The following is a 5,668-nucleotide window of genomic DNA, read 5'->3' as shown; positions in this document are numbered from 1 at the left end:
AGTGTCGAATTATATGCATATATCTTAATGGTATTCTATAAATCGTCAATAGAGTGCTTGCAGGCTATGCTATTCTATACAGTCTGATGGGAATGTACAACTATCCCGAGTTCACTAATGTTGTTCTTTGCCTATTTGTTCCTGATGGCTATACTGTTTTCAAATTAGGTAGCTGGCATTTCTCGGCCCTGCAATTTCTTGGTCCGTGGCAATGGACCAAGAGCTTAGATATGTTTGCACGTATAAAGCATCATCAAGTTATATGCTCTGTGCCCTGTCTTTGAAGAGTAGACACACTTTAAGATAACGTTAAACAATAACATAGTAGAGGATAGTTTGCAATGATCAGATTAAAATATTCCGACGAATATATGGCGGCGCCAAATTAAAACTTGTATGTTTATAGGTTCTACTTTTGTCTAAATACTTTTTATTTTGTACTATATGAATGCGTTTAGAATCATACAAAGTATCAATGTGTTCGGACTATTTTGATATTTTTCATCAAATGTTTGTATGCTTCAGAGTTCATCCTGTCTTACATTTTTCATCCCTTGCTAGTCGCTAGTGTGGCTGATACATCATACATCTCATCACTGGCGGACCCAAGATTGTCATCATGTCTGGATGCACCGTAAGACCAACCAAATTTTCATCAAAATATTCATTAAATTTTCATCAAAATAGGCTGTGCCGCCGGCCGGAAGCCTTGGCGTCAGCCCGGGCTGAGAGTCGGTTGGATCCGCCTATGCATCTCATAAACATATCTTCTTTTGTCATCATATCACCGTTTCATTCATCTTAAACCGATCAAGCATTAGATTTTTGGGTTGATAAATTGTCCACAATGAATATTTGTAAAGTAGATAATATGTTCTATTTGATACTGTCACAAGAAGAACCTGACTCGGTATTCATTAAAAAAAGGGGGAAGTAGAACGAAGTCAAGATGCTATGGATCACCCCTTCTTCCCGCGCCAAAGATCTTACCGTTTCCGAAGAAACTGGGGTCTATAGGCTCGCAAAAAGATATCTTAGATTTTCTCATGTTTCTTTATTAATACTCCTTCCGTTCCTAAATATAAATCATATAATTTTTGACACGGAAATTAAGAAGCACACATTTAGTAAAAGTTACACCATGTACGGATGGGATTAACCCTAGGCAAATAATGCGAGCTAATAAAGAACTTTACATAAGCTAAGGAAACGTAATTAAATCGCTAAAAATATTTTCCATACAAGTGAGGCAACGTAGTAAACCTTATATTCCAAAAAAATTCTCAAAAAACTATATGGCTTATATTTAGAACGGAGGGAGTATATAAAAGGGGAACAAAAGAAAAGCATTAAAAACTTTCAAAAAATGGCTTGTGCTCTCCGAATAAAACTCAACGAATTTTCTCTCATCGCCCCGTTGGTCTCTCTAGCTTTCCTAGTCAACAGAATCCTAATCCTCACACGCAAGTGGACACTATATCAGCCAGGAACCATAATCAAGTCCAGGTTCATAGAGCACACTATTAATAGCAGCGACGCTTACTTTCTCTTCTTCCACCACGGCTTAAACCTCCGGCGATTCCCCCGATCTGTTCCACGACCTCGCCGCCGCACCACCTAGCCATGGGCACCGCGGCGGAGCTGGAGGCGCAGGGCTTCCGCCCGCTCGACGAGACCTCCCTCGTGGCCTACATCCGGGCCACGCCCGCGCTCGCCGCCAGCCTCGGCGGCCGCGTCGACGCCCTCGAGGTCAAGGAGGTCGGCGACGGCAACCTCAACTTCGTCTACATCGTCCTCTCCGACGCCGGCTCCGTCGTCGTCAAGCAGGTCAGTCCCGTCCTCTCTCACCCACCCAACCCAACACAGCGCTCGATCGCTCTGCAAATCTCACCTTCCCCTGACTGACCGACTGACTGACCGACCAACCGAATCCGCCTTCGACCCAGGCTCTGCCGTACATCCGCTGCGTGGGGGACTCATGGCCGATGACGCGGGAGCGGGCCTACTTCGAGGCCTCCGCGCTGCAGGAGCACGGCCGCCTCTGCCCGGACCACGTGCCGGAGGTCTACCACTTCGACCGCGCCATGTCCCTCATCGGGATGCGCTACATCAGGCCGCCGCACATCATCCTCCGCAAGGGCCTCATCGCCGGCGTCCAGTACCCGCTGCTCGCCGAGCACATGGCCGAGTACATGGCCAGGACCCTCTTCTTCACCTCCCTCCTCTACAACTCCACCACGGATCACAAGAAACGGGGTGGGTTTTGCTTGCGCGCTTCAGCTCAGTCAGTGTTTGTGCCTGAACTTGATGGCATGTCTGAATTTTTATGCTGTGAATTGGATTGCAGTTGCGCAGTACTGTGGGAACGTGGAGCTGTGCAGGCTCACAGAGCAGGTTGTGTTCTCGGACCCGTATAGGGTCTCCAAATTCAACCACTGGACCTCGCCGTTCCTCGACAAGGATGCCGAAGCGGTTCGAGAGGATGATGGGCTGAAGTTGGAAATTGCCGAACTAAAGTCAATGTAATTAACTCCGAATTTACGCAATTCAGTGTTACATATCATGTTTCTTACTCAAATTTGTAACTGCAGATTTATCGAGAGAGCACAGGCTCTGATTCATGGAGATCTCCATACTGGTTCCATCATGGTGACCACAGATTCCACTCAAGTGATTGATCCGGAGTTTGCCTTCTACGGCCCGATGGGTTACGACATTGGCGCTTTCTTGGGGAACCTGATTCTGGCATACTTTGCGCAGGATGGCCAGGCTGACCAAGCAAATGACCGTAAAGTATGTATCGCAGTATGACTTGTTAACTTAGTCTTATTTCCATCCATTTTTACTCTAATACTAGTGTATGACATGCTCATTTTGCTGTAGGCCTCTTATATATGTTCCTTGACTAGTACTATGTTATCTGTGTTTTTTTTTGTGTGTGTTTCTATCCAATGTTTACTGATGTGGAATAGTTTATGCACTAAATTTTGTCTCAATCTACTATTGTTTTCTTCTCATGCCTACTTTTTGTTAACAAATTATTTGGGGTAAATGTTTTGAATCTGATAAATATTAATGTTAAGAAATGAAAGGATGTATATATCCAGCTTAAATATGATGCTGATCTCCTGTAGAAGAATGAATAATTAATGCCATAAGATAATGATTCTGTAGACTCTACTTGTCATAAAGTGGAGGTTAGGTGACTGAGAAAGAGTTTATCAACTAAAAGTCCATAAGCATCTTTGGCTTGTTCAGTATTCCTCAATGGCAGTTGCCTATCTCTTCCAGGATTACAAGGAGTGGATATTGAAAACCATCGAGGAGTCATGGAATTTGTTCCAACAGAAATTTTTGGGACTGTGGAATAAACACAAAGATGGGAATGGGGAGGCATTCCTGCCCGCCATATACAACAACCCGGAGCTTTTGAGCGTTGCACAGAAGAAGTACATGACCAGTCTGTTTCATGATAGTCTTGGATTTGGTTCGGCCAAAATGATCAGGTAATTACTCACTTTCTAATATTCATTTACTTGCTGAAAAGTTGAAATCTCATCTACTTCTAGACTACAGTGATATGTCAAAGCTTCTCTTTAACTGAAATGATTCCAGGGTGCATTAAGTTAGTCTAGTGCATAGGTTTCATGTTACAGTTCTGACTCGGTGTCCCTTTTTCATAATGGCCGAACAAATTTCCCAGCACAATAGAAAAATCGATTAAATATATACTTCACAATGAGAAGATTATCATAGAACTTACAAAATATACTTGTTGTTTCATGTGCAGGAGAATAGTTGGAATTGCTCATGTCGAGGATTTCGACTCGATTGAGGATGCCAGCAAGAGAGCATCCTGCGAGCGCCGTGCGCTTGATTGTGCTAAGGCGATCCTGAAGGGACGACGCCAGTTTGAGAGCATCGAGCAAGTAATTGCGCACATCCGATCAATAACTCACGACTAAGAGAAGGCCAACACTCTATTTTGTGGTTCTGGTCGAGGAGACCCTCTGGAGTCTGGTCTGTCAGAGTTTATCATGATCGACTACGCACGTTCTATTGATGGACTCACCTTGTAAAAAACACCATTCAGGGTCTATCTATGGTTTTTTTGTATTGGGATGGCGACAAAACCGCCTTCGAAAGTGTTGAGACCGACCTGGGTGTATTTCTAGTGTACTGCAGGCTTTCTGGAATAGCTGTTAGCTGAATAAGTGCAGTCCCAATGCTGCACCGACCTGTATCTAAAGCCTACGAACTACTCGCTCTGTTTGGGTTTGTTAATTGTTAGTAAAGGAGAGCTAAATGGAAGGACCAATGCTTCATTTGTTTCCTTAATGGCATGAATCTTTCTACTGACGCATGTCCATTGTCCAATGGAAAAATCGTTCGTGTGTAACCTGCTCAATTAACTCTCAATCTATGCATTGCTGATTGCTCCACGCATACTAGAGCGCATTAACCTGGCCACTATTCCTAGGATCAAGTGAGTTGAGCAAGGGAAAAATGTACAGAAAAAGGAACCCAAATTCTGAACGAGTAAGCTCCTGAAAATTGGCCAGGCCGCAAGACACGCAAGTAGTACGAGCAGATACATCGGCCATACGCGGCGTGGCCGTATGCGCTCTCGCGCGAGCGTGCGACGGCATGTTAAACATATCTAAGTTAAACGTGAAGAGTTGTCAACCTTGGTAGTGAATCTAAGTGGGAACATATACGTCTTAAAGAAAATAAACAAAAGCTCAACAATCAGTGCCTTGATCTGACTATTCTGATTCTACGAAATGAAAGGAACAACTTCGAGCAAAATTACCAAAACAGTGAAATGAACATGATGATAAAAAAGGAGATCATATACGCCTAATGACAGAAATGGCTGGTGTGATGATGATAACTGTAACAAGTTCTGTTCCCTCACTGCTAAATGTTCTTGACACAATCTAGTTATGCTTTGACAGATTTAACGGTTTGAAACGCTCTGAGATGTACAATGCGTTTTTAAATTCTAAGGATAAGCTAACTTGCTTCAGGAACTCTAACGACGAACTGACGAAGAAGATCAATGATCTGCGCGCCCTGGAATGAGCTCCATATTCAGTGGTCACAGAATAGTGGAAGATTGCAGATGATTTCGGATACCTGAAAGACTTGGACTAAGCCTCTGTTCATGGAGGTCTTCATTATTGCTACCTGGAGTATATGGAAGGAAAGGAATAACTTATGCTTCAATGGGATTAAACCCGAGCTAGCATCCTGGAAGTCTAGATTTAAGACAGACTTTATCCTCCTAGTTCATAGGATTAAGGACTCTTTTCATCCTTTTATACATTCCTTGATTATAAACCTTTAGGTGTTCCCCTCTCGCACATTTTGTAATATGTAACCACACCCATTTTTGTGATTTTATTAATACAAAAACAGTAGGAGCCTTTCTTACTGTTGAAGATTAAAAAAAAAATCTGCGCGCCCAAAAACAGTGTGCTGGAGGTCGTTGATCAGATCTTCCAGTAGATGAAATGCTGAAATGCTGTAACCATACCTGATGTTCCTTTTATCGTAATTTTACTAGGAAGAGCTCATGTAATTATAAAATTTTATAAGTGGTCCAACAGTTATATGAACCTAGTTAATATTAATACATTAGTAGTGATTTTAAAATTACTTACTC

General features: G+C 42.9%; 1 protein-coding gene across 1 annotated transcript; it reads left to right on the top strand.

Moving 5' to 3' along the window:
* The first annotated feature begins 1,508 nt into the window (after positions 1-1,508).
* LOC124678964 (methylthioribose kinase 1) lies at positions 1,509-4,338 on the top strand. The gene is made up of 6 exons (XM_047214806.1): positions 1,509-1,827; positions 1,947-2,256; positions 2,348-2,522; positions 2,592-2,793; positions 3,292-3,506; positions 3,791-4,338. Exons 1-6 carry the CDS (start codon positions 1,624-1,626, stop codon positions 3,963-3,965), a joined length of 1,281 nt encoding a protein of 426 aa, XP_047070762.1. The 5' UTR covers positions 1,509-1,623; the 3' UTR covers positions 3,966-4,338.
* Positions 4,339-5,668: the final 1,330 nt, after the last annotated feature.

Source organism: Lolium rigidum, chromosome 7 (genome assembly GCF_022539505.1).
Source record: "Lolium rigidum isolate FL_2022 chromosome 7, APGP_CSIRO_Lrig_0.1, whole genome shotgun sequence".
Taxonomy (NCBI): domain Eukaryota; kingdom Viridiplantae; phylum Streptophyta; class Magnoliopsida; order Poales; family Poaceae; genus Lolium; species Lolium rigidum.
Note: the sequence above shows the minus strand (reverse complement) of the source record. Positions and strands in the feature narration are given on the sequence as shown.